This window comes from Chiloscyllium plagiosum, unplaced genomic scaffold (assembly GCF_037043375.1).
Source record: "Chiloscyllium plagiosum isolate Xiang-an unplaced genomic scaffold, Cpla_swu_hap1 HiC_scaffold_3, whole genome shotgun sequence".
Taxonomy (NCBI): Eukaryota; Metazoa; Chordata; class Chondrichthyes; order Orectolobiformes; family Hemiscylliidae; genus Chiloscyllium; species Chiloscyllium plagiosum.
Window position 1 is genome coordinate 135,382,694 of NW_028270141.1, and position 27,862 is coordinate 135,410,555.

At 40.1% G+C, this 27,862-nt stretch overlaps 1 protein-coding gene across 10 annotated transcripts in view; it reads left to right on the forward strand.

Moving 5' to 3' along the window:
* Positions 1–27,862, forward strand: part of rmdn2 (regulator of microtubule dynamics 2) — a 415,905-nt gene that overhangs the window by 133,633 nt on the left and 254,410 nt on the right. For 6 of the 10 annotated variants that reach the window (XR_015754552.1, XR_015754541.1, XR_015754542.1 and 3 more), the window contains 2 exons: positions 327–380; positions 503–580. Coding sequence is in view for 5 of the 10 variants with exons in the window: in XM_043687200.2 (XP_043543135.2) it covers positions 327–380; positions 503–580 (132 nt within the window). In the remaining 5 variants the exon portion in view is untranslated. Of the gene's footprint in view, positions 1–326; positions 381–502; positions 581–8,269; positions 8,844–27,862 lie in introns of those variants that run through there. The other 4 variants (XM_043687202.2, XM_087983582.1, XM_087983594.1 and 1 more) reach the window with 2 other exon arrangements.

Here is a 27,862-nt window from a genome sequence, read left to right on the forward strand (position 1 = left end):
CCCCCCCCCCCGTCTCTCTCTCCCCCCCCCCCGTCTCTCTCTCTCCCTCCCCCCCCCCCCCCGTCTCTCTCTTTCCCCCCCCGTCTCTCTCCCACCCCCGTCTCTCTCTTCCCCCCCCATCTCTCTTCTTCCCCCCCCCCCCTCTCGAACGCCCCACCCTTCCCCGCCCCCTCCCCACCCCCCTGCAGATGAAGAGGTCAAGCCCGGGCACAGGAGCCCAGATGCTGCCTACTCCACTGCCGCCATCTTGTGTAATTTTGTGTTTCACATATGTAATTCGTAAGTCTAACCTGTATGTCAATATTTATTTATTTCCTGTTTACCAGGTGGAAGAACTACATCCAAGGTATTCCAAAACTAATTGTGTATACATAACAAAGGTAGATGCCAATTTTTTTTTCCATTGTGCCTTAGAAATATCATCAACAATTCTATTTATAAACTCAAAATCCTGTTCAACTTTAGGATCTATTTCTACAAATTATTTTGTTTTATCTTTAAGTGTTACAGAGAACTTGGCCAAACCAACAATGCACAAATGTGGTGTGACACAGCAGCATCCTTTCCCTACAATGCAAAGGTATTTAACTTACATCTTTGCAATTCATGTAGTTAAGACATTTTGAAGAACACATACACTGCCTTTTTGTTAACAAAAATCTATTTTCCAGGTAGAATTTAATCTGTGGTAAATATTATTTGCAAAGATCGTCCCCATACACTCAGAATTTCTCAGGTGAATAACTGAATCTGACACCAAGTGGGCAGGATGGTTAAGAAAATTGGTTTCGGTAAAGAAATGTCCAAGATTCGTGGTTCTCATAAATGTTAAATAACTGCAATTAGAAATATGAACATGTGGATACTAACAAGATCTTGTATGGTGGAACATTACCTGCTTCATATGGCGGCCTTTCATATCAGAAGGTGGTAGAGTTGACTATTACGGTACAAAACTATGTTTAGTATTATCTGGTGTAACAGTCCACTGCATTTGCTGCAAAGGAAGACAGCTGCTAAGCCACAAAATTCACTGGCCTGTATTTTTTCTGGATCCTTCATTTGTTGACCTGAGTTTTGTATTTCAGCTTGCCTTTCCCAATGCTCTTCCAAACAGTCAGCCTTCGGTGGTTACAGCTGTCTGACATTTGTCAGTGTCAATATTTACCATCTTTATATCTCATTTTCAAGTGTCTTTGCAATAGAGATTTGGACATTACGATTGTGGCCAGTGGCCAACTCACTGCATGTAAGGTCTTTTGTTATAAAGCTGTCATCATCTGGTGAACACGTAATGATCAGAAATTGGCTAGCTGAGAAGAGCCAGAGGGTGGTGGTTGATGGGAAATGGTCATCCTGGAGTTCAGTTACGAGTGGTGTATCACAAAGATGTGTTTTGGGCCACAACTGTTTGTCATTTTTATAAATGACCTGGATGAGGACATAGAAGGATGGCTTAGTAAGTTTGGTCAGTGGAGTTGTGTTCAATGCCGAAGGATGTTGCAGGTTACAAAGGGATGTAGGTAAGCTGCAGAGCTGTGCTGAGAGGTGGCAAATGGAGTTTAATACAGAAAAATGTAAGGTGATTCGCTTTGGAAGGAGTAACAGGAATACAACATGGGCTAATGGTAAGATGTTTGGCAGTCTAGATGAGCAGAGAAAACTGTGTCCATGTACATAGATCCCTGAAAGTTCCCATCCAGGTTGATAGGGTTGTTAAGAAGGATAAAAAGTGTGTTAGCTTTTATTGGTAGAGGGATTGAGTTTTGAAGCCATGAGGTCATGTTGCAGCTGTACAAAACTCTGGTGCAGCCGCAGTTGGAGTATTGTGTACAGTTCTGGTCACCGCATTTTAGGAAGGATGTGGAAGCATTGGAAATGGTACAGAGGCGATTTATCAGGATGTTGCCTGGTATGGAGGGAAGGCCTTATTAAGAAAGGCTGAGGGACTTGAGGCTGTTTTCGTTAGAGAGAAAGAGAAGAGAGCTAGAGACATATAAGATGATCAGGGGATTAGATAGTGTAGACAGTGAGAACCTTTTTCCTTGGATGATGATGGCTAGCATGGTGGGACATAATTTTAACTTGAGAGGTGATAGATATAGGACAAAGGTCAGAGGTAGTTTCTTTACTCAGAGAGTAGTAAGGGCGTGGAACGCACTGCCTGCAACAGTAGTAGACTTGCCAACTTTAAGGGTATTTAAATGGTCATTGGATAAACATACGGATGATATTGGAATAGTGTAGATTAGATTGGCTTCAGATTAGTTTCACAGGCTGCTGCAACATTGAGGGCCGAAGGACCTGTACTGCGCTGTAACGTTCTATGTTCTATAATGCTCAGCAAAAGTAATTGATTTTGAGGTGAGTGTATGTTGATGGAATTAGCACATTTCAGCACCTGAGTTTGGATCTTTTCCTGCCAAGGGATGCCAGTAGATTGGGTCTGGGACAGCAAAGGTCGAAACGGCCTAGTATCTATTGTCCATGTCTCTCAGTACTGAAGAGGAATATGCTGAGGCCGTAGGCTTGAAAGACTAGCAGTTTCTTATTCTCAGTCAGTTTGCTGTTGTTCCATAATCTCATACTCAATTTGGATATAAAAAGCTGCATCTTTTGTAAAGCACATGTTGATTCTAACATCAGGTGACAGATTGCTGGTGATTGTGGAGTCCACTTATGTGAAGCTGTTAATAACCACCAGTGTCACATTTGTCATTGCTAATAGATGGCAGTTTGACAACATCCTGGACCATAATATTTAATTTTCTGATACAAATGGTCAAAACAAACTCATTACAGACACGACAGAGTCCTTTTGCCACTGCAGGTTTCTTCAGTATTAAATGTTAATAACCTCATCGTCAATGGAGTTCACAATGAGGATTTGGCACATTATTGTCTTGGACAGGCAAGGCTGAACATCTTTTGTTAATTTCTGTTTTTAAGTGGACAACATGTGGATAACCCAAAGGAATATAATAGTAACAAAGAGAGGCGTGTGTCAGAGAGTTGGTGCTAATTGGTGCCAGAATACAAGCCTGCTTGACTTCACTGCAGATCTCAAAGTAGAACTTGTGCATCAACTTTTCATGGAAAGAGTAGATCACATTGAGCCTCTTTGGCTAGCACCCATTTTTGTCCAGCTTAAATAGACTGAAGACAAAATACAGTAAAATACTGAAAATCTAAGATTCAGCATGTTTAGCAGCATCTGTGGAAAGAGGAACAATTAATATTTCAAGTCCAGAATGATTCTTGTCCTGTTAATAGACTTATTGTCTCCACAGATGCTGCTAGTTTTATGCTGCAAGTAGGCTATCTCTACTCTCATGGTCAAATGCCTCAATGAGATTGATGAAGATGATGTATAGTGGTCTCCTTTGTTCATGGCATTTCTCATGCAGTTGCTAGACTATGGAGATCGTCATTTTAGACTATCCTTTTCTGAAACCTCACAGGGATTTGCATTGTATTCAACTAAAGTTTGCAATAAATGCTTTATCAAAGATGTTCAGCAGGGCAGTGGCCTCAATTGTTGGTGCAGTAACTGCAGGTGTACTTGCTGTTTGTACAGGCTCACAATATTTGCATCTCACACATTTTGAAGCACTGCCCCCTGCCCCCTTGCAGATACAGAGATGCTGCAAGAATACTGGTTTCCTATGCCTGTTAAGATCAGGCAGTATAACGTCAGCATCTCCAGCTTTGCTCAAAGCAAAGCTTGCCAAGTTCCTGCACTGTGTTCAATATCTAGTTTTATCATGACAGGCAGGATTTCGGAAATGTTTAGAGCTTCCTTGTATTCCCATTCAAGTAGAACTCAAGATAATATGTCATTCATATCTCTAACTATTTAGTGCAGTTGGTGATTAGCTCCCTTGTTTTTGTTTTCACTGGAGCCCCTTTTCCTAATGAACGTGTTCCTTTTTGACCCTTTCATACATGCTCCAAAGATTGTTTATTTCAGAAGATATTCTGGCAAAGTTGTAATCAGTATTCGTGTGCACTGCCTAGCAGTTTATATTTTAAAGATTCATTCATAAGATGTGGCTGTCCCTGGCTAGGGCAACATTCATTGCCCATCCCTAATTGATCAAAGGACAGTTGAAGGTCAATCACATTGTTGTGGGTCAGAGTCAAGTGTAGGCCAGACTAGATGGCACATTCGTGAATTGGATGGGTTTTTCCTGACCATCAACATTGATTTTATGGTTATCATTAAACTTTTAATCCAGATTTTTATTGAATTCACGTTCCACCATCTGTCATAGGGAATTTGAATCCAGGGAAGCTATAAAGATTATGGAAATCCTGCCTGTCATGTTATAACTGAATACTGAACGCACAGTGCTGGAACTTTACAGGACGTTACCTGGATCTCCAGATTAATAGTCTAGTGATCATATACTAGGCCTTCACTTTCCTATTGGACTTTACTTTGTGACTATTTAAACTTGCAGACTTTTATTATTTGAATCACTCTTTTAATTATTATTGTTGACCTGCTTGGCTTCATTGATTTCATAAGTGATATTAGCCTCAACTAGACACATTTTTTGTTTTTGCTTCCAATATATTCAAAATGCAATATTGTGGATGATGTCTTGAATGTTTTATTTTGCTTTTACACCATGTTGGAATGCTGCAGAGCAGCTGTTAAATGCATCATGTCAGTGTTGGTTTTATCTGGGTAGGTATTATGAATGGTGTTAATAATAGGATGGTATTTCTGCTTTAAATTAAAGCAGTCAATTGTTGCATCCACATCCTGGTATACACCATGGAATATTGTAACATTCCCTGCATTTGGTAGCAATAAAGATACAATTGACTTTCAAATTGTTGGATCCTTGAAAGGAAAACTAACCAAAGTTCCTGTCCCTGATATCTATGGAAGTGAATATATATATACCGCAGGGTAGCATCTAGTTATGGCTGTGACTTCAGCTGTAGTCAAAGTAATGCATGAACAATTAGCACTTGCTTTGTGAAACTCAGGTCAACAACCTAATTATCATGGTCCAGCTTTGTTTTCAGTCCCTTTCAGAATAGAAGGACAGAAGTTATATTTGAATTATTTCTTATGATTTTTTTCACTTTTCTCAATTGTTTTCTGTTACTGCTGCTTATGAACTTCATTATTGCTTTTATCTGTTTTTAGAAAAAATACCTTTGGGATGTTTTTCATTTTAAACATTTATAGTTCTTTCGTGCATCACTTCATCAACCACATATTTATCTTCTCTATCCGCCTACTCTTATATTCATTAGCTTGGCAGAGGGAGTAATCTAGAGACTATTTCCTTTGCAATCCTTTCTGCTGGTTTACTTCCTAACTCCTTCAATTTATTCCACCCACAGCATTGGGATCAATATGGAGCATGATTGTTGGTTGATCACATTCATGCTTCCAAGCTCTCTGAAATGCTCAGTGACATCTTTAAACCTGGCTGCAGAAAAGGCAACAATTCACCCGAGATCCACATTTGCAGCTATCAAACACATTCCTGAGCTCCTTTTTTAAAATTTTTGATACAGGTGAGGATTAAGGGAGAAAGTGAGAAGTGTTTTCAAAGATTGATAGTGATAGAAAAAGGAAGCTTTTGGTTATTTTTGCATTCCAAAGTTATCCTGGAAAAGTGAGCAGTTTTGGAAGAGAAAAGGACATGATATAGGCTTGAATAACTATGTAAAATGGTTTTGTTGCCTCAATCAAGTTGCAATGAAAAAGACAATGGATCTCATGCCCTTGGATTAGAAAGTACATGTTTGCTTACATTATGCTTCCCCTCAGAATCATGGGCTTTCACCAGTGGCTGTTGGTTGTTGAAGTCCATCACTAATACCAATGGTTACAGGTGTTTATTCTCATTTGACTGAAATCAGACTACATGTGAGTGTATAATGAGAGAGGTTAACGTGAAGTACATGATGACAGTGCCTGAAATATTGGAATAGCCCAAGATATTTTTGCACAATCCTTTAATTGTTCTTTATGCAATATTTTGAATTTGTAGAAATGATTTTAGTGATTAACCCATTTTTATATTAAGACATTTATTTAATGAACGCGAATCCTTTTGCTTTTCAGTGCGTAAATAACTATTCTAAAGGTATGTAATAGTATTTCAATGCCAAATTGAAAGAGTCAACTTTCACTTCCTGTTTTATGGCATTGAGAAAAACCAAATATTATAAATTGCTCCAGATCAACAATTGAAATTTATTTATTCCTGCAACCTGAAACTAATGTATAGGTATAAATATAAATTAATAGAAATAGTTAGGTGAAAGTGAGTACTGCAGATGCTGGAGATTACAGTCAAGAGTATGGTGCTGGAAAAGCACAGCAGGTCAGGAGCAGGAAAATCAACATTTCGGGCAAAAGGCCTTCATCAGGAAGATAGCACAAACTTTGTTAATGTGACCATATGGAGAATAATTGAAAAATGAGTATCATGTAACAGTTACTGTTTGAAGTGTAGATTTCTGACCATATACCTGAGAGAGTCCATTTGGTCAATCTTGGCTAATTCATCCAGAAAACAGAGACCTTCCATCATTCTCTTGCCATGATCTTGTTGAGTTGAGATAAGTGTGTGGTTTTTACTTCTGCAACCTAATCCAAAAGGCAAATTGATAATCAATCTTTGTGTGATTCTTTTTGACTTAATTTTCTTTTCACTAGCTTTAACTTGTGTTCCACTTATTCTGTTTTGTTGGAGTTGTTGAAGTAATATTCAAGATTTAACCATTTCTCTGCTGTTTAATAGCTTGTAAACTTCTGTATGCTGCTGCCTATTATCTCTCCTTTCAAGTGTAAAGAATTTTAATTATACTAGTATTTCCAGATAACTCAATTATTTGACTCTATTGATTAATTTCATTGCTATTTCCTACATTGTTTTCATTACTTCAATTTTCATTAATAACTTAGAGTAAAACTGAATGTGACATTCAACATGCTGTCTGAGCAGAACTTGGCATCTCCTGACTAATCTATAGCAAATATGATTAACCACTGAACACTTTTTGCTTCACATGTTCAGGATGAAATTAAATCTTTTTCCGCTTTTCCTTTAGTTATTTATAGATCATAATAAGAATTTCATATGAATTGTTCATGAAAATTGGTTTCTTGCCGCTCCATGGTCTTTGGTAATTTGGTTATGTCCTTGATGCTTGGTTGTTGACATACAAGCCTTTAATTCCTCTGACTTGCTTTTCTGCTTTACCTTATTTGTTATTTCAACCACAAATTTCCTGTCTCTGCAACTCCTGTAGATTTTTCTGCATGCTTGCTATCTCGGTGCTCAGTCCACTTCTCTACTTGTTCCCTTTTTCCACCTTGGCAAATGTTCACTTCTTTCTATCAATGTGAAGTACTTGGAAATAAAACTATTTCTTATATAGTTAGGTTTATAATATCCAATAGAAAATATGAACAAGATATTAGGAAGTGCTTATCAAATGCAAAGCAAGCTTTCACTAAAATGTAAGACCTTTTTAACAATAAGACCATCTCTATGGAAAGCAGAATGCTATTAAAATATTACATCTGGTCAACATTATAAAGTTGGTGAAGTTTGAAAATGAAATAATGGGTGATAAATTGAAGGTCTCAGAGATTGTTTTTCTGAGATTATGTTGAGGGTTAGTTGGAAAATAACTCAACTAACAAGGGTGTTTTAAGAAAAGTGAACACGCAGGAGAACATTTACAAATGATTGCCAGAGAACAATTGTAATTCCTTGGCCATTGACTTAAGAGAAAACCTAGAATATTTGATAGTGATTGGTAAAATTGAGGGCAGCAAAGCAAGAAGGAAACAATGCAGACCAGCTGCTTAATAAACAGTACAAGTACAAGATTTGAGAACATCACCAAGATATTGGTTATTATTAGAGACTGTGAGCCATGTTCACTAATGTTGTGAAATGTGACAACCGAAGAAGAAGCACTTAGAAACCTCTTCCTATACATTAGTATGATAAAAGTAATATTGCTATATAGGAATATGCCAGTATACAGTAAGTGAGTTTAAACTTTTTATTCATTTCTGGGATGTGAGCATCACTGGCTGGGCCAATATTTTATCACCTGACTTGGTTGCTCTTGAGAAGGTGGTGGTGAACTGCCAACTTGAACTGCTGCAGTCCATGGTAGACCCACAATACCATTAGGGAAGAAGTTCCAGGGCTTTGACCCAACAACACTGAAGTATTGATTAAGCATTCTTATGTATACTGTCCTCTCCTTTCCACAGGAACAAGAAACTCAGGAAGAATTAGAAAGCCTGCTGTCTCTTCTCAAGCAATAAACTTCATTTCTTTACTTGCAGTTCTGAAACATTTGAATGGTCTCATGATTGACATTGAGGAAGGGAATGGGTTACATTGAGAACTAAAGATAATTTCTTTGGTGTTTGCTTCAATCAATGTATTTATTGATTCATCTGAGTTCAAAGATTCTGAAATTAATCCAAATAAGATTAACGTTGAAAATGTCAGTGGAACTGAATGTACATATCCTGAAAAATGATGATGGGCTAAATCAGAAGAAATAGTCTAAGTAGAATTATGATCTCCACAATGACTGTAAAATCCGTGGACATGGTTATTTTTAGTAGTGTGCAGACACCACTACAAATGTCTTTTATGAAGAAAAGTTCCAAAGACAGTAATGATGATTTGAAACTGACATTTTTTAAACACTTGGTATGAAGAAAGGCATAATTATAATCACATAAGGATTTTCAAATTATATTTAGACATACTGTATTTAAAAAATGACTAATCAGTTTTTCCAAACTTAATAAAGTATAAAATCTGTGTACTGGGTGTATAGTTTCAATTTTCTGTGTTACAAAAAAAAATGGATATTTCTGTACTAGAGGGGGTAAAAACAAATTTGTCATGAATTAGAAAAGTTCTTTATTTAGATTTTTCGCTCAACTATATGAAAAAATATTATTGTCCCAGTCCCTGACTGACTAGGACATTAGCAAGTCATTTGGCAAACTGTAGTGAGATTTTTAAAGTGTGAGTCTCGATTTGAAATAAGAATAGTCCAATTCTGCATCCACGTTTTGAACATTAGGTTGAGAATCCTGCTTGTTGGTGGTGAGAGGCATTAATTGGTATGCATTAACATGCAATTATTGCCTAATTTTGACTCATTGATATGCCATTTTCTATTCTCTCATGCATCACAGAAAAGTTAATTGCTACAATTTCTGACATGAAAGTAAGAATGGATGCCTTCAGTTCCAGCTCGCCATTTACTGTTCCAGGCTTCCACCTTTTACAGCAGTCTCCAGCATCTCAGGGCATGCTTAATGGACAACAACCACCTACACCCACCAGTACACAAAGGTTGATATCAGACACATATGAGCCTGTCTGCATCCTTATGGCACATCTCCAACCAACTTAAAATATAGTTCTGCACTTCTGTCTGCACTTTGGAGAGTACCAGTACCTTTCTTTGTAATGCTGCTGCCATGACATGTTGCTGACAAGGATAGGAATCCATCTCATGGATTCAACCAATGTGCATATCAGGGCTTCTCACTTGCTGTTTCAGCACTTACTCACTTTGCCGCCTTGGATTCTCACATCATCTCAGTCTTGCCTTATCTTTTCCTGCTTTATTCCCTCAGCTAGAGCTAAAGGATCACAGTCATTCTGTTTTGCTTTTTCTTTAATTGCAGACAGTCAGATGGCTCAATAGTTGTCAGCAATGATCAATGGGGGGCATTGATATAGTGCAGTGCTGTAAAACGTGACCAATGTCACATCTACATCACATGTTAGCATCTGATGTGGCAAATATTCAGCATGTACTCAACAAAATGACCACATCTCAAAGTCTAAGAAGAGTAGTTCTTAGTCTTGAGGTCAGATCACCATGTGATGCTGTCCAGTGTATCTGCAATGCAACACCTCCTTTCATTGAAGCCAACAAGGTAAATGAAAAGTGAACACATTTACAAATGTGATAAATTGATTACAGTGGAATATTGTTTTCCTTTCCGTCCGATACAATCTAGGTGAAGTCCCAGTGTCCGCAACTGATGTGGAAGAAGCCTACCCTATAGTGGAGCCTGTTGGCCCTGGATGTTTGGTCAGGTGGAGACATTTGTGGCTAGAGGGCCTAGACTTGCTGAGTATGCCCAGGTTAACCATCCTTAGTTTGAACTTACACAGGATTGAGAGTGACAAGCAGGGTGAAGATAGAAGGCCTGGCCACCTCTAGATTGTCTGTCTGAGGTGTAGAGTTCTGGAGAGCCTGTATATAGTTCCTCTGAAGCTGAGTGTCTTGTACCCTGTGAAAAAGGGGTGCCTAGAGTGAAGTTATGCTTCACAATTACCACTAACCACATCTACCTCCCCCCCCCCACCCAAGTTGATGCTAAGTACCAATGGCTAAGGTAATGGAGCGCAAGTCAGTGTACATATCCAGCCTAGGACTCCACTCCTTTCACGATCACAGAATTGTGCTGGTAGACAGCAAGCTGGTTTGAAGTGTGTCTACTTCAATGCCAGAAGTATCCAAAATAAGGTAGGTGAGCTTGCAGCATGGATAGGTACCTGGGATTTCGATGTTTTGGCCATTTTGCAGACATGGATAGAGCAGGGTCAGGAATGGATGTTGTCGGTTCCAGGTTTAGATCTTTCATTAAGAACAGGTAAGGCAGTAAAAGAGGAGGAGGTGTGGCCTTGTTAGTCAAGGATAGTATAATGGTGGCTGAAAGAACTTTTGACGAGGACTCATCTACTGAGGTAGTATGGGCTGAGGTTAGAAACAGGAGAGGAGAGGTCCCACTGCTGGGAGTTTTTTTATAGGCCTCCGCAGAGTTCCAGGGAGGTGGAGGAGAGGATTGGCAAAATGATTCTGCATAGGAATGAAAGGAACAGGGTGATCATTACAGGGGACTTTAACTTCCCCAACATTGACTGGAAATGCTTTCACTCTCGTACGTCGGATGGATCAATTTTTGTCCAATGTATGCAGGAGAGTTTTCTGAAATAGTATATTGAAAGGCCAACAAGAGGGGAGGCCACATTGGATCTGGTGCTTGGTAATGAACCAGGCCAGGTGTTTAATTTAGTTATAGGTGAACACTTTGGAAAGCGTGACCATAATTCAGTTACGTTTAGCTTAGCGATTGAAAGGGATAGATATATGCCACAAGGCAGGAATTGGCGATGGGGCAAGGGCAATTATGATGCAATTAGGCAAGACTTAGGATGCATAGAAGGGGGTAGCAAAATGCAGGGGATGGGGACAATCAAAATGTGGAGCTGCTTTAAGGATCAGATATTGCATGTTCTTGATAGGTATGTCCCTGTCAGGCAGGGAGGAAATGACAAGGTAAGGGAACCGTGGTTTACTACAGAAATTGTATCTCTTGTTAAATGGAAGAAGGAGGCTTATGTGACGATGAGACGAGATGGTTCAGATGAGGTGATGGAGAGCTACAGATTAGCTAGGAAGGATTTAAAGAGAGAGTTAAGAAGAGCAAAGAGTGGATCTGAGCAGTCTTTAGCAAATAAAATAAAGGAGAACCCTAAAGCTTTCTATAGGTATGTGAGGAATAAAAGGTTGACTCTGGTAGGAATAGGGCCAGTCAGAGACAGAAGTGGGACATTGTGTGTGGACCCTGTGAAAATCGGAGAGGTGCTAAACAAATATTTCTCATCGCTTTTCACTCAGGAAAAGGAGAATATTGTTAGAGAAGAATGAGCTATGAGATATTAGACTAGAAAGGATAGAGGTTAGCAAGGAAGAGGTGTTATCAATTCTAGAAGGAGTGAAAATAGACAAGTCCCCTGGGCCAGATGGGATTTATCCAAGGATTCTCTGGGAAGTTAGGGAGGAGATGTTGGAGCCCTTAGCTTTGATCTTTGAGTCATCATTTTCTACAGGTTTAGTACCAGAGGACCTGAGGATTGCAAATGTGCCCTTGTTCAAGAAGGGCAGTAGTGATGACCCAGGTAATTATAGACCAGTGAGCCATACGTCTGTTGTAGGAAAACATTTGGAAAGGATTATAAGAGATAGGATGTATAATCATCTAGCAAGCAATAATTTGATTACAGATAGTCAACATGGTTTCATCAAGGGCAGGTCATGTCTCACAAATCTCATTGAGTTTTTTGAGAAGGTGACCGAGCATGTGGATAAGGGTAGGGCAGTTGACGTGGTATACATGGACTTCAGTGAAGCCTTTTGATAAGGTTTCACATGGTAGACTGTTGGAGAAAATGCAGAGGCATGGGATTGAGGGTGATTTAGCAGTTTGGATTAGAAACTGGCTTTCTGTAAGAAGGCAGTGAGTGGTGGTTGATGGAAAATATTCAGCCTGGAGTCTGGTTACTAGTGGTGTGCCACAAGGATCTGTTTTGGGACCACTGCTGCTTGTTATTTTTATAAATGACTTAGACACAAACATAGGTGAATGGGTGAGTAAGTTTGCAGATAGCACTAAAGTCAATGGAGTAGTGGAGTGTGGAAGAATGTTGCAGGTTGCAAGGGGACTTGTGTAATCTGCAGAATTGGGCTGAGAGGTGGCAAATGGAGTTCAATGCAGCTAAATGTGAGGTGATTCATTTTGGGAAGAATAACAGGAAGGCAGAATACTGGGTCAGTGGGAAGATTCTTGGTAATGTGGATGTGCAGAGGGATCTTGGATTCCATGTACATAGATCCCAGAAAGTTGCCACCCAGGTTGATAGTGCTGTTAAGAAGGCATACGGTGTGTTAGGTTTTACTGGTAGAGTGATTGAGTTCCGGAGCCATAATGTCATGCTGCAGCTATACAAAATGCTAGTGCAGCCACACTTGGAATATTGTGTATAGTTCTGGTCACCCCATTACAGGAAGAATGTGGAAGCATTGGAAAAGAAGCAGAGGAGATTTACAAGGATGTTGCCTGATCTGGAGGGAAGGTCTTATGAGGAAAGGCTGAGAGACTTGGGTCTGTTCTCATTGGAAAGAAGGAGGCTGAGAGGGGATTGATAGAGACATACAAGATCATCAGAGAATTAGATAGGGTAGACAGTGAAAGTCTTTTTCCTAGGATGATGACATCAGCTTGTACGAGGGGGCATAACTACAAATTGAGGGATAATAGATTTAAGACAGATGTCAGAGGCAGATTCTTTACTCAGAGTGGAAAGTACATGGAATGCCCTACCTGTCAATGTAATTAACTCAGGAAGCAGCTTTCCTGGAGCATCATCTGCAGCAGGGCCATTCTCTTGATGCTGGAGACTATGTGCAGATGCCACTGGTACCTCTGGAGACAATAGAAAGAATGAGTGTGAAAATAGAGGTATAAGAATGTTAAGGATGGGCATGTTAAGAATATGTTCACAGTAGCAGTAATGAAAGTGCATCAAAGGATGATGATTTTTTTCTTGATTGTTAGACCATGGATATTTTGATATCACTACAAGTGGGTATGCACTTCTCCTTCAAAGTCAAGAATTCTGTCCTCTGAGAGATGTTGAGCACACCACCACCCACCTTGGCACTCTTCATCTTATCATGGGTCATTTCCTCCGAGAATGCGAGAGAGAGGGATTGAGTGTAATACAAATGGCTGTCACAGCTTTTAGTTCAAGTTTAGGTTGGGAAACTGTCCTGAATGAATGACTTGGCAGCGCAGAGAGAATGCAGGGTTAGTATGCTGGGGAGATGTTATTGGTTGGGATGGGTGACAGAGATGTATGCAATTTCAAGTTGGTAGACCATGAGCCTCAGTGGGAAGTTGGTGCAGTGGCAGAATTAATGAGAGTGATTAGAGAAAATATAGTGGCACTTACCCTCGCACAGCATAAAAGGTCATTGACCTTCTGGAAAAACTCCCTTGGACCATGGACACTACACTAACCTGGATGGCAACTTCAGACCAAGTTTGCAGGATCTGGTACCGTGGTCTCCTCTGGCAACCCTGAAGAAAGAGGACAGCCCTCCTCTGCACCATCCTGGACACAAGAACCTTCATCTCCCTGTCAGCAAAGTGTGAAGCTAACTTGCAGCTACCATTTCAAGAACCATGTACGACAGATCTGATCATGCTTGACTTTGTTCACAATTGCATTTAACTTGCAGTGATGCTGTGAATCTCAGGAGGTCCTAGCATTGGCTAAGTATTTCCACTTGTGGCCACAGGAAAGACAGCACAAAGAGGGTACCATAGACATATGTTAAATAGCTAATGAAGTGAACTACAGTGAATAGCATGAGAAGAATCACAAGGGCTCATGGAGTGAAATCCTCCATAAAACACACCAACAATTGAGACTTGGCTGAATTTTATCAGAAATCATCTGTATATATGTAAGAGGGCAACTTCATGAGGTCATATGTAATGGAATGGAAAACTTTTCCATCTTTAAATCTATGTTCGGAATGCATCAAAAGTGGATCCAGAGTAGCCGAGGACTTTCAAAAACGACGTTCCTGGATCTGACATCGTCTCTAACATGGCTACTACATCTTCTGTCAGAAGTTATATAGGCCATTTGGTGCAATGAGTCATAAGGCAGGGCGAGTGACTGAGGTGTCAGTGGGGGGAGCACTTTGGGGCAAGTGATCATAATTCTATTAGTTTTAAAATAGTTATGGGAAAGGATAGGCCATTTAAAAGTTAGAATTCTAAATTGGAGGAAGGCAAAATTTGAATTATGAAGAACTTTCAAAAGTTGATTGGGGACAGATATTTGGCGGTAAAGGGATGAATGGAAAATGGAAAGCGTTCAAAATGAGAGTCCGGGAACAGTATGGCCCTGTTAGGGTGAAGGGCAAGGCTGGTAGATATAAGGAATGCTGGATGTCTAGAGAAATTGAGGTTCTGGTCAAGGAAAAGAAGGAAGAATATGTCAGGTATGGACAGCATGGATTGAGTGAATCCCTAGAGGAGGATAGGGGCAGTTAGGAGTATATTTAAGAGGGAAATCAGGAGGGCAAAAAAGTGGGCATGATTTAGCTTTGGCAAATAGGGCTAAGGAGAATCCAAAGGGTTTCTGCAAGTACATTCAGGACAAAAGAGTAACTAGGGAGAGCATAGGGTTCCTCAGAGATCAGCAAGGCCACCAATGTGGGGAATCAAAGGAGATGGGTGAGATATTTTGCATCAGTGTTTACTGTGGAGAAGGATATGGGAGCTAGAGAACGTGGGGAAATATATAGCAACATATTGATAAGTGTTCATATTACAAAGCAGGAGGTGCCTGGACATCTTAAAATGCATAAACAGGGATAAATTGCCAGGACCAGATCAGGTGTACCCGAGAACCTTGTGGAAAGCTAGGGAAATAATTGCTGGGCCCCTTGCAGAGATTCTGTATTATTGTTAGCCATGGGTGAGGTGCTGGAAGACTGAAAGATGGCTATTGTGGTGCCATTATTTAAGAAAAAGAATAAGGAAAAGCCAAAGAACTACAGATAGATGAGCCTGATATCAATGGTGGGAAAGTAGTTGGAGAGGATCCTGAGGAAAAGCAAGGACTGATTAGGGATAGTCAATTTGGTTTTGTGTGTGGGAAACCATGTCTCACTAACTTGAATAAGTTTTTTGAAAAAGTGACGAAGAGGATTGATGAAGGCAGAGTGGAAATCTCTGTATGGACTTCAGTAAGGTGTTTGACATGGTTCCACATGGTAGACTGATTAACCAATGGCATGGTGGCTCAGTGATTTGGACTGCTGCCTCAGCACCAGGGACCCAGGTTCAATTCCAGCCTCGGGTGACTGTGTGGAGTTTGCGCATTCTCCTCATGTCTGCATGGGTTACCTCCCACAATCCAAAGATGTGTAGGCTGGGTGGATTGGCCAATCTAAATTTTCCATAGTGTTCAGGAAAGTGTAGATTAGCCATGGAAAATGTAAGGTAACCGGTCTACGTGGGGCATGGGTCTGGGCGGGATGATCTTCAGAAGGTTGTGTAGACTCGATGAGCCAAATGGCCTGCTTCTGCCCTGCAGGGATTATATGATTCTATCAAGGTTAAATCATGTGGGGAATACAGGGAGAGCTAGCCATTTGGATACAAAATTAACTAGAAGATGGGAGACAGAGGGTGGTGGTGGAGGGTTGCTTTTTGTATTGGAGGCCTTTGACCAGCAAGGGTCAGTCATTTTTGTCATTTTATATAAATGATTTGAATGTGAATAAATGGAGGGATGGTTAGTAAGTTTGCAGATGACACCAAAATTGGTGGTGTAGTAAACAGCAAAGAAGATTACCTTAGAATACAATGGAACCATGATTAGTTAGGCCGATGGGTCAAGGAGTGACAGATGGAGTTCAATCTAAATAAATGTGAGGCGCTGTATTTGCCTGCCTTTTGCCTATAACTCATGATTCCTTTACTGATTTAAAAATATGTCTGCTCAGCTTTAGAGACTTATCAATCCAGACTCGATACACTCTGCAATAAAGGATTCCATAGATTCACCACACCCTTCTCGTTTCTGTCTTAAATGGGCCACACCTTACTTGTGAAATTATGCCCTCTGGTCCTAGACTCTCCCATAAGGGGAAATAACCTTTCCACATTTATGATATGAAAACTTCTTAAAAATCTTGTGTTCCAATAAGATTAGCTCTCTACTTAACCTCTCTTCGTAAGAAAATGCCTCCAAACCAGTGATTAACCAAGTGAACATTCTGTGGACTACTTCCATCACAGGTATATCTTTCCCTAGATAAGGGGTTCAAAACTATTTACAGTATTCCAGTTGGGTCCAACCAATACCTTATTTAGTTTTCAGAAGAGCTCCCTATTTTTACACTCCATTTATTTTGAAACAAAGGCTATTTGCATTCCATATCACCTACTGAACTAATGTATTAGCATCCCCCAAATCCCTCTCTTCTGCAACTTTCTGCAGTTTCCATTAAAATAATATTCAGCACCTGTATTCTTCCCAACAAAGTGAATAACCAAATTATATTCCATCTGCTAAATTCTTATTTGTTCATGTAACGCAGCTCTATCATGTGTAGACTCTCATCTTCAACATTGTCTTCCTACCTATTTTTGTGTCATCACAAACTTGGCGACAATCCATTCACTTTCTTCATCCATGTGGATGTATATTGTAAATAATTGTTCTGGTCATTGATCCCTGTATCACTTCACTAGTTATAGGTTACATTCCTGAAAATGCCCCTTTTTATCCCAACTTTCTGTATTCTGTTATTTAACCAATCCTCTGTGCTAATATATTATTGCCCACACCATGGGCTCTTAATAAGTAGCCTTATCTGTGATACCTTATTAAATGCCTTTGGAAATCCAAATCCATCTACTGGTTCCCTTTTATCTACCCTGCTTATTGCCTCCTCAAAGAACTGTAATAAATTTATCAGGCATGATTTCTCCTTCATCAAGCCGTGTTAACTCTACTTGATTGTTTTATGTGTTTCTAAATACTCTGCTATTACACCCCCTATAATGGACTCTGACATTTTCCGAATGACAGACGTTAAGCTAGCTGGCCAATAGTTATGTGCTTCTTGGCTCCCTTTTTGAATTAGTGTGTTACATTGATAGTTTTCCAATTGTCTGGAAGTTTTCTAGAATTAAGTATTCTTGAAAGATTGCAATCATTGCTTTGATTATCTCTGTAACTACTTTCTTGGAAAGCCTAAGATACAACCCATCAGGTTCAGGGGTGTATAGGCTTTTAGTTTGATTAGTTTCCCTAGTACTTTTCTCTACTGAGTTATTGTGTTATTACTATCATGTATTATTCCTTCTCCCATTTAAAGCTTGAATTTTAAAACTTACCTAATCATCTGATTTACTACTAACCTTTGCTATATTACATGTTTTTCTTTCAATTTGATACTGAACTTTCTTGGTTAACTATCATTGGTTTATCCCCTTCCTAGAATCCTTCCTCCTAACTGGAACATATCTTTACTGTGAGTCATGAACTATTTTCTTAAGTTTCTGCATCAGGTATCTTTTAGAGTCATTGAGGTCTACAGCAGAAAAAAAAGCCCCTTTGGCCTATCGAGTCTGACCCCCTCAAAATCAAGCATTTAACTATTTTAATCCCATTTTCCAGCACTTGGCCGATAACTTTGTATGCCTTGGCATTGCAAGTGCATATCTAAATACCTTAAATGTTATGACTGTTTCTGTCTCTCCCACACTTCCAGGCAGTGAGTTTCAATTTCCACCACCCCAGGTGAAAAAAAGAGTTCCTGACAATCTCTCTAAACTTTCTCTCCCATATCTCCTTGGTCATTGACACTCCACCAAAAGAAAATGTTGCTTCCTGCCTACAATACTCATGCTCCTAATATTTATATACATCTCAGTCATGTCATCCCTTAGTCTCCTCTGCTCCAAGAAAAACAACCCCAGAAATTACAATTTCACGTCATAACTAAAACTCCCTAGCCAGGTAACAAACTGGTAAATCTCCTCTAATCTACCAAAGTTAAATCAGATCCTTTCTATAATGTGGATGCCATAACTGTACTCATACTCCATCTGTAGCCTTTGCCATCGCTTTATACCCCTTTCACTATTTACCACTAATTTTCATATTATCCATGAATTTACTAAACAACCCAATGTAATTACTGTTCTTTAAGTCTAACACAGTTCAGCCAATTCTGATTTCTCACTATCAAACTGAATGCTGAATTCAACCATGTTGTTGTCACTGTTCCCAAGGGGATCTTTTCTGTAGACTTATTTATTAAACCTACTTCTATACACAGCAGATGAAAACAGTCTGATCCATTGACAGTTACACAACATCATATTCCAAGAAATTTTCCTGAATATACTCTATGAATTCTTTGCAGGCACTTCTATCAATCTGATTTTCCTCATCTGTATGAAGATTAGAATCATGATTGATGTATTACCTTTTTTACATGTCCTCATTATCTTCTGATTTATTGTCCGTCGAACAGAGCAGCTATTGTTAGGATCTTATATCTTACTCCCACCGAGTAGGATATAAGATCGTCTTTCCCTTCTTATTTTCAGAAGAGGAGATGCTGGATGTCTTAAAATGCATAAAGGTGGATAAATCTCCAGGAACCTGATCTGGTCTATCACAGAACTTTGTGGGAAGCTCAGTTAGTGATTGCAGGTCCCTTTGCTGAGATATTTGTATCATTGACAGTCATGGGTAAATGTCAGAAGACTGGTGCCATTATTTAAGAAAAGTGAAAAGGGAACTATATACCAGTTTTTGGTGTTGGAGGTGATTTCCTCAAATTCCAGGAGCAGCAACTACTGTTTTATATGCTGTTGCATTGTTTTGGAACTTTGGAGAAAACAAAAGTCAAAACAACAGCACTTTTAAAAGGGAGAGAAACAGACAAAGGCAGCACATGATGAGGTCAGTGTGGGGGTGGGGGGGGGGGGAAGAGGAAAAGAAAACACACATTGCTCCCTGACACAGCAATGAACCTGCCTTTGCTGTTTAATTCATGAATCACTGGGCACCAGAGTGCATCTGGGACAATTAACAAACAGTGAAATTCACAACTGATCGTGGAGGAACCTGTTTGGGAACGGTCACAGCACAGAGACAGATGAGTAGTTTTAAGTGTGGCCTTGGGGTCTAGCTGTAAGTCTGTAGTAGTGGGTTCTTTCTTGATTATATGTTTTGTTGAGATATGTCTCTTGATTAAACTTAAAAATATAAGCCATAAGTATTACGTTAGTCTGGAGCAGTGTTTTGTAGAGGAATAAGACAGGGCTATTTTCTGCAGATTGGATGAAGCAAAAATGGCCTTTAGCAGAATGATATGCTTTTCCTGTTGGATGTGGGAGTTTAGGGAGAGTTTATGTGTTACTGAGGATTGTATAAGCAATAAATGCCATTGGTTGCAAATCCTATCAGATCAAATGGATCGGTTGGAGAGACAGTTAGAGGCAATGAGGAATTTACAAAAGCAAGGGGATCTAATGGATGGCATTTGTAGGAAGGGAGAAAAGTCGCAGATACAGTCACATAGATGGGTTAACTCTAGGAAAGGTAAAAGAGGTAGGCAGATAGTGCAGGAGTCTTCTGTGGCTATCCCTATTTCAAACAAGTCTGCTGTTTTGGAAAATGTAGGGGGTGATGGATTCTCAGGAGAATATAGCACGAACAGTCAAGTTTCTGGTATTGAGATTGGCTCTAATGCAATGAGGAGTACATCAGGTTCCAAGAGATGGATTGTGTTAGGGAACTCTCTAGTCCGAGGCACAGTCAGATGTTTCTGTGGCCAGCAGCGAAAAATCAGAATGGTGTGTTGCTTCCCTGGTGCCAGAATCAAGGATTTCTCAGAGAGGATGCAGGAGGTTGTCGTACACATTGGAACCAACGACATAGGAAGGGAAAAGATTGAGATTCTGAAGGGGGAATATAGAGAGTTAGGCAGGAATTTAAAAAGGAGATCCTCGAGAGTAGTAATATCTGGATTACTCCCGGTGCTACGATCAAGTGAGGGTAGGAATAGAAGCATAGAGCAGAGGGGTTGGACCCAGGGAGATAGTGAGGAAAGAGATCAATCTGAGACTGGTACAGTTGAGAAAAGAAGTGAGCCAAACAGTCAGGGCAGGCAGGGACAAAGCCGAGAACAAAGTAGGACTGATAAATTTAACTGCATTTATTTCAATGCAAGGGACCGAACAGGGAAGGCAGATGAACTCAGGGCATGGTTAGGAACATGGGACTAGGATATCATAGCAATTACAGGAACTTGGCTCAGGGATGGACAGGACTGGCAGCTTAATGTTACAGGATACAAATACAGCAGGAAGGACAGAAAGGGAGGCAAGAGAGAAGGAGGAATAGCATTACAGCTGTACTGAGGGAGGATATTCCTGAAAATACATCCAGGGAAGTTATTTGGGTGGAACTGAGAAATAAGAAAGGGATGATCATATTATAGACCCCCTGATAGAGGGAAATTGAGAAACAAATTTGTAAGGACATCTCAGTTATTTATAAGAATAATAGGGTGGTGATGGTAGGGAATTTTAGCTTTCCAAACAGAGACTGGGACTGCCGTAGTGTTAAGGGTTTAGATGGAGAGGAATTTGTTTAGCATGTCCAAGAAAGATTTCTGATTCATATGTAGATGTATCCACTAGAGAAGGTGCAAACTTTGACCTACTCTTGTGAAATATGGTCAACAGGTGACTGATGTGTCAGTGGGGGTGCACTTTGGGGCCAGCAACCATAATTCTATTAATTTTAAAATAGTGATGGAAAAAGATAGACCAGATGTAAAACTTGAAGTTCTAAATTGGAGGAAGGCTAATTTTGATGATATTAGGCAAAAACATAGAGTGGCGTGGTGGCTCAGTGGTTAGCACTGCTGCCTCACAGCATCAGGATCCCAAGTTCAGTTCCAGCCTTGGGTGACTGCCTGCATGGGTTTCCTCTGGGTGCTCCGGTTTCCTCCCACAGTCCAAAGATGTGCAGGCCAGGTGAATTGGCCATGCTAAATTGCCCATAGTGTTAGGTGCATTAGTCAGAGGGAAATGAGTCTGGGTGGATTACTGTTTGGAGGTTTGGTATGGACTGGTTGGGCCAAAGGGCCTGTTTCCACACGTAGAGAAACTAATCTAACCTAACTTTCAAAAGCTGATTGGAGGCAGATGTTCGCAGGTAAATGGATGGCTGGAAAATGGGAAGCCTTCAGAAATGAGATAACAAGAGTGCAGAGACAGTATATTCTTGTTAGAGTGAAAGGTAAGGCTGGTAGGTAGAGAGAATGTTGGATGGTGATAGAAATTGAAGTTTTGGTTAAGGAAAAGAAGGAAGCATATATGTAAGGTATAGATGGATACATCAAGTGAATCCTTAGAGTACGAAGGCAGTAGGAGTATACTTGAGAGGGCATAAAGGGGACATGAGATAGCTTTGGCAAATAGAGTGAAGGAGAATCCAAAGAGTTTTTACAAATACATTAAGGACAAAAGGGGAAGTAGGGAGAGAATTGGGCTCCTCGAAGATCTGCAAGGCGGGCTTTGTGTGGAGCCATAGGAGATGGGGGAGATACTAAATGAGTATTTTGCGTCAGTGTTTACTGTGGAAAAGGACATGGAAGATTATAGAATGTGGGGAAATGGATGGTGACATCTTGAAAAATGTCCATATTACAGAGGAGGAAATGCTGGATGTCTAGAAATGCATAAAGTTGGATAACTCATGATCAGAGGTACCCTAGAATTCTGGGTAGCCAGGGAAATGATTGCTGGGCCTCTTGCTGAGATATTTGTATCATCGATAGTCACAGATGAGGTGCACGAAGACTGGAGGTTGGATAACGTGCCACTATTTAAGAAAGGTGGTAAGGACAAGCCAGGGAATTATAGACCAGTGAGCCTGACGTCGATGGTGGGCAAGTTGCTGGAGGGAATCCTGAGAGACAGGATGTACATATATTTTGAAAGGCAAGGACTGATTAGGGATAGTCAACATGGTTTTGTGGGAGGGAAACTTGATTGAGTTTTTTGAAGAATTAGCAAAGAGGATTCATGAGGGCAGAGTGGTAGACATGATCTATTTGGACTTAACTAAAGCGTTTGACGAGGTTACCCATGGGAGACTGGTTGGCAAGGTTAGATCTCATGGAATACAGGAAGAACTAGCCATTTGGATACAGAACTGGCTCAAAGTTAGAAGACAGAGGGTGGTGGTGGAGGGTTGTTTTCAGATTGGAGGCCTGTGATCAATGGAGTACCAAAAGGATCAGTGCTGGGTCCGCTACTTTTCATCATTTATACAAATGATTTGGATGTGAACTTAAGAGGTATACTTAGTAAGTTTTCAGATGACACCAAAATTGGAGGTGTAGTGGACAGCAAAGAAGGATACCTCATTACAACAGGATCTTGATCAGATGAGCCAATGGGCTGAGGAGTGGCAGATGGAGTTTAATTTAGATAAATGCGAGGTGCTGCATTTTGGGAAGGCAAATCTTAGCAGGACGTATACGCTTAATGGTAAGGTCCTTGGGAGTGTTGTTGAACAAAGAGACCTTGGAGTGCAGGTTCATAGTTCCTTGAAAGTGGAGTCACAGGTAGATAGGATAGTGAAGAAGATGTTTGGTGTGCTTTTCTTTATTGGTCAGAGTATTGAGTACAGGAGTTGGGAGGTCATTTTGCAGTTATATAGGACATTGGTTCAGCCACTTTTGGAATATTGCATGCAATTCTGGTCTCCTTCCTGTCTGAAGGAAGTTGTGAAATTTGAAAGGGTTCAGAAAAGATTTACAAGGATATTGCCAGGCTTGGAGGATTTGAGCTATGGGGAGAGGTTGAATAGGCTGGGACTATTTTCCCTGGAGCGTCGGAGGCTGAGGGGTGACCTCATAGAGGTTTATAAAATCATGAGAAGCATGGATAGGATAAATAGACAAGGTCTTTTCCCTGGGGGGGGGGGGAAGGGGTGGGGGGGAGGGGGGGAGTCCAGAACTAGAGGGCATAGGTTTAGGGTGAGAGGTGAAAGATATAAAAGAGACCTTAGGAGCAATTCTTTCACACAGAGGGCGGTGTGTGTGTGGAATGGGCTGCCAGAGGATGTGGTAGAGGGTAGTACAATTGCAACATTTAAAATGCATCTGGATGGGTATATGAATAGGAAGGGTTTGGAGCAATATGGGCTGGGTGTTGGGATATTTGGTCGGCATGGACTCGTTGCACCACAGGGTCTATTTCCGTGCTGTAAATCTCTAGACCCTATGATCAGTGAGCCTGACATCAGTGTTGGGTAAGTTGTTGGGAGGGGATTCTGAGGGACAGGATTTACATGTATTTGAAAAGGCAAGGACTGATTAGGGATAGTCAACGTGTATTTGTGTATGGGAAATCATGTCTTACTAACTTAATTGAGTTTTTTTGAAGAAGTGACTGAGAAGTTTGATGAAGGTGGAGTGTTGTCTGTATGGACTTCAACAAGGCATTCGACAATGGTTAGCAAGGTTAGATCACATAGAATCCAGGAAGATACAAAATTGGCTTGAAGGTATGAGACAGAGGGTAATGGTGGAGGGTTGTTTTTCAGACTGGAGGTCTGTGACCATTAATGTGTTGCAGGGATCGGTGCTGGGTCCACTGTTTTCTGTAATTTATATAAACGATGTGTCTGTGAATAAAAGAGAAATGATGAGTAAGTCTGCAGATAGCACAAAAATTGTTGTTGTAGTAGACAGTCAAGAAGGTTATTTCAGAGTACAACAGAACCTTGATCAGATGGGCCACTGGGCTGAGGAGTGGCAGGTGGAGTTTAATTTCGATAAATCTGAGGTGTTACATTTTGGTAAGGCAAATCAGAACAGGACTTATACACTAAATGATAGGGTCCTGGGGAGGGTTGCCAAACAAATGTACCTTGGGTGCAGGTTCACAGTTCCTGGAAGGTTGACAGGGTAGTGAAGAAGGCATTTGTTGTGCATGCCTTTATTGGTCAGTGCATTAAGTACAGGAGTTGAGATGTCATGTTGCGGCTGTACAGGACATTGGTTAGGCTGCTTTTGGAATACTGTGTTCAATTCTGGTCTCCCTGCTTTTGGAAAGATGTTGTTAGGAAAGGGTTCAGAAAAGATATACAAGGATGTTGCAGTGTTTGAGCTAATAAGGAGTGGCTGAATAGGCTGGGGCTATTCTCCCTGCAACGTCAGAGGCTAAGGGGTGACCTAAGAGATTTATAAAATCACGAGGGGCTTGGATGTGGTGAATAGTCAAGGTATTTTTCGTGGGGTAGGTGAGTCTAAAACTAGAGCCCAAAGGTTTAAAATGAGAGGGGTAAGATTTAAAAGGAAGCTAAGTAGCAACTTTTTCATGCAAGTCTGTGTATGGAATGAAATACAGAGGAAGTAGTGGAGGTTGGTAAAATTACAACATTTAAAAGGCACCTGGATGGATATATGAATAGGAAGAGTTAGACGGATATGGGCCAAATGCTGACAAATGGGACTAGATCAGTTTAGGATATCTGGTCGGCATGGACGAGTTGGACCAAACAGTCTGTCTCTGTGCTGTACAACTCTATGGCTCTATTTCTTATCTCATTCATGATTCTACATGATCCATTCCAAGACCATTTTTTGCTAGTGTACTAATTCCATCTCATTCTAATTTGGGCAACCCAATACCTTTCCCTTCCTAACCTTTCAAAAGGTCACATCCCCCTCAGTGTTCAATTCCCAGCTTTATTTTTCTTGAAGCCATGTCTCTGTAATAACTATCGGATCATAGTCATGAACCTGCCTTTGTACTATTAATTTCATTACTTAATTCCAAATATTATGCACAGTCAAGTAAAAATCCATTGATTTATGTTTTGTTTCCCCTTTTTCCTTACTTTGTGTTGTGTTTATATGCTCTGTCTCTCTTTGGGTATCTTGTCAAAATAATTGCCTTGAAATGCTGACTTATCTGCTGAAATTGCAAGTTGAACATTACTACTTGAACACCAGAAAAAAGTAACTACAGAGATAGTGAATGCATTGGTTGTAATTTTCCAAAACTCCTTGGATTCTGGAAAAGTACTGGAGGATTTGAAAGCTGCCAATGTGAGACATCTATTCTGAAAGAGAGGAAGACATAAAGTGACTATAGGCCCTTTACCTAACATCTTTTATTATAAAAAGTTTGACTTAATTATTAAGGAAATAATAGTAGTACATTTGGAAAATCATAATCTAATCAAGCAAAGTCAGCATGGCTTCATGAAAGGGAAATTGTTTTTGACTAATTTACTAGAGTGTTTTGAGAAAGTTTCAACCAGTGTAGAAAAAGGAGAACTGATAGATGTATTTGGATTTCCAGAAGGCATTTGCCAACGTACTATACAAAAGGTTGTCATAAAATAAGAGCCCCTCCTGTTTGAGGTAGGATAATGGCATGAATAGAGAAATTGCTAAATTAGGGAATAGAGCTGGGACCACAACTGTTTCCAATATATATTAATGACTACTGTTTACATTTTATTGAATTATTTCCTTTTATTTACACACTAGTATCAATCTTATACAGTACAAGCTATTTTTAAAAAGAGAGATAAAAAAGAGAAGAAAGACTGGAGACAGGAACAAAAGTTGCAGACCTTACTTCTATTTTAAAATCTAGCATACTTAATAATCAGGTGTTTCATTGATTCTAACATCTTTCTCCAGTGAATTCCGCGAAACACTTAACTCCTGCACTCAATTCTAAATTGCATTCAAGTGCTCAGCTTCACTGTGTTGGATTCTTTTCTATGTGTCTATCTCAGTCTGTTCTCTGGCTATTCTTTGAATGCACTCCTTGAAAATAAGACTGTTCAAAAGCTTCTAAGTACAGAATTTACAAGTTGTTGATCTTTCTTTTGGCAAATTACAAATTACGGTCTAATTAAGTTTTCACAAATTGCACAACTAGACACTTCCTTAATCAGCAAATGCTTGCACTCACTCTAAGACTAATCTAGTAGGTTTTGCTGACCTTCTAGTCCATTCAAAGAGGACTCATAAGCTGCTATCCAGGAGACTACACGTTGGAAAGCTCACCTGTATCTGTCTTGGAACAGTTAAGTTGCTTAGCAAGATCCAAATCAAAACCAATCAAAATAAAGGTCTGGTTAAATGCTCACCGGGTTCTAATGGAGTTTGATACCAGCACGGGTATATGAGTGATTGCAGAACCAGTCTTCAACAAAATTTGCTCTGGACTCCAATTCTTAAGTTTGCGTAAGACTTCGGTTAGCCTGAGAACTTATACCAGGGAACCTTTACAGATTAAGGGTATAACTTTGGTTCTGGTCTCGGCTGAGAAGCAGCTGGTTCAGTTACCACTGATTGTAGTAAAAGGCTTGTGCCCAAGCCTGATAGGGAGAAATTGGTTGAGAAAGATTCACCTTGATTGGCTCAACATTTTCGATGAAAAAATGGCTGCCTGAGTGAAGTCTTCACCAAATACTCAGGAGATTTTCAGGAAGGTCTGGGGACTATCAAAGGAGCTAAGACAACCTTGCATGTTGACCAGGAAGCAATTTTTGATACAATTGCTTTAAATTTTCACCTTTCTGCTGAAACTCAGCTAATTTATCTGAGCTAAAGATGTCTGTTTTGTCATCTACCTGTTCCTGCTTTGTGTCAACCATTTGATCAAACAGGGCCTCTGTTATTTCCACTTGAACTTTCTTATCTGTACTCTTTGAACGCTCCTGTTTCAACTGGTGACTTTTTGACCTCGTTACCACACAGTCAAGAAAAATCACAGGATATGCTTCCTGCAATAATTCAATTACCTGAGTTTCCACTGGCTTTTCAACCACAGCAGGCAGCTGTGTATATCATTAGCAAGCACAAATTGTATTCCTGGAGCTGAGAGTTTGTCCAGTGCTCCTACCATGATTTCTCCACTCTTCACTGGACGCTCTAACTTCTAACCTTACTCCACATAATTGAGCACTTCTTGACTCACCGTGAATTCCCATTAGCAGCACTTTTCCTGGCAATAGTCCTTCAGAGTTATATATATCCTCGTCTTTCACCATCAAAGATTGAGAGGATCCTGTATATCTTAAAATGGTAATTCCTTCACCTGCTGCTTTTGGTCTATGCAAAATATCTTTGCCTTCACAGGTATATGGTTTAAGAAGATCTGGCACTTTCTCCTTAACCAACCTCCGACCAGATTGTACATTCTGGTGCAGCTTTCTGGCCTCCACTGTACTTTCCATTACTACTCCAACAAATTTACTGGCTTATCCTGTTTTCCTACATCTGGTTCCCAGTACTTTTCCTAACCAACCAAAACTGTGATTTCATGTGACCTACTTTATTGCAGTGAAAACACTGGAGCTTTTTAACTTCTCTTTCCCCTTCAAGG